Genomic DNA, 736 nt, shown 5'->3' with positions numbered 1-736 from the left:
CTGGAGATCTAGCCCGCACCCCGGGCATGTGCCCTTGACTGGGGATGTCTCTCTCTCTCTCTCTCTCTTCTCCTTTTGTCTCTAAAATCAATTAAAAAAATTATATATATATATATTGAGTTAGTCATGGCCCCAAGTAGATACAAGGACATTAAGACAGGGTGTTGGGTGTGAGCCCCAGAAAAGTAAGTAGGCGGAGATGTTGGTGATCATAACACTCTCTCCCTCATCGACCCCCTTTACATCCTGGCGGCAGAGAAAAATATATAATAAACATGTTTTCCTTCGAGCTGTGTGCATTTGCATGAAAATCTGTGCTCATCTCATTTTGTTATTTTTTTTATTTATTTTTTATAACAGACGACAGGTTGTCCTGAAATCGAGACTCTGGCTGGAGCGATGCCTGAGCCAAATCCACCACCTTTTCCCCCACTGGCCGAAGTCGCAGAGCCCCGAACCGCCTCCGTGCAGCTCATTGAAACAGTTAAGCTCGGCCGTCTCGCTCAGGGGTCCTGGTTCTGTGGGCGTGCCTGTCCGTCGACGGCCAAAAAAAAATTGCCCTGTTTTACGTCCATGGTTTTTCTTTAAATATAAACTAGAAACCTCGGTGCATGGATTCGTGCACAGGTGGGGTCCCTCGGCGTGGCCTGCGGGGATCGGGCCGAAACCAGCTCTCCGAGATCCCCCCAAGGGCCCCGGATGGCGAGAGGGTGGTTCTCCAGGGACGCACCCCGGA

At 50.0% G+C, this 736-nt stretch overlaps 1 protein-coding gene across 1 annotated transcript in view; it reads left to right on the top strand.

Moving 5' to 3' along the window:
• GYG2 (glycogenin 2) overlaps positions 1-736 on the top strand; it is a gene marked incomplete at its 5' end in the record, with an annotated part of 16,917 nt that overhangs the window by 13,068 nt on the left and 3,113 nt on the right. The window contains 1 exon segment of the mRNA XM_015559460.1: positions 361-483. Coding sequence (XP_015414946.1) covers positions 361-483 — 123 coding nt within the window.

The sequence above is a fragment of the Myotis davidii genome, unplaced genomic scaffold (genome assembly GCF_000327345.1).
Source record: "Myotis davidii unplaced genomic scaffold, ASM32734v1 scaffold434, whole genome shotgun sequence".
Lineage (NCBI taxonomy): Eukaryota > Metazoa > Chordata > Mammalia > Chiroptera > Vespertilionidae > Myotis > Myotis davidii.
This window is presented reverse-complemented; position numbering and strand designations above follow the sequence as displayed.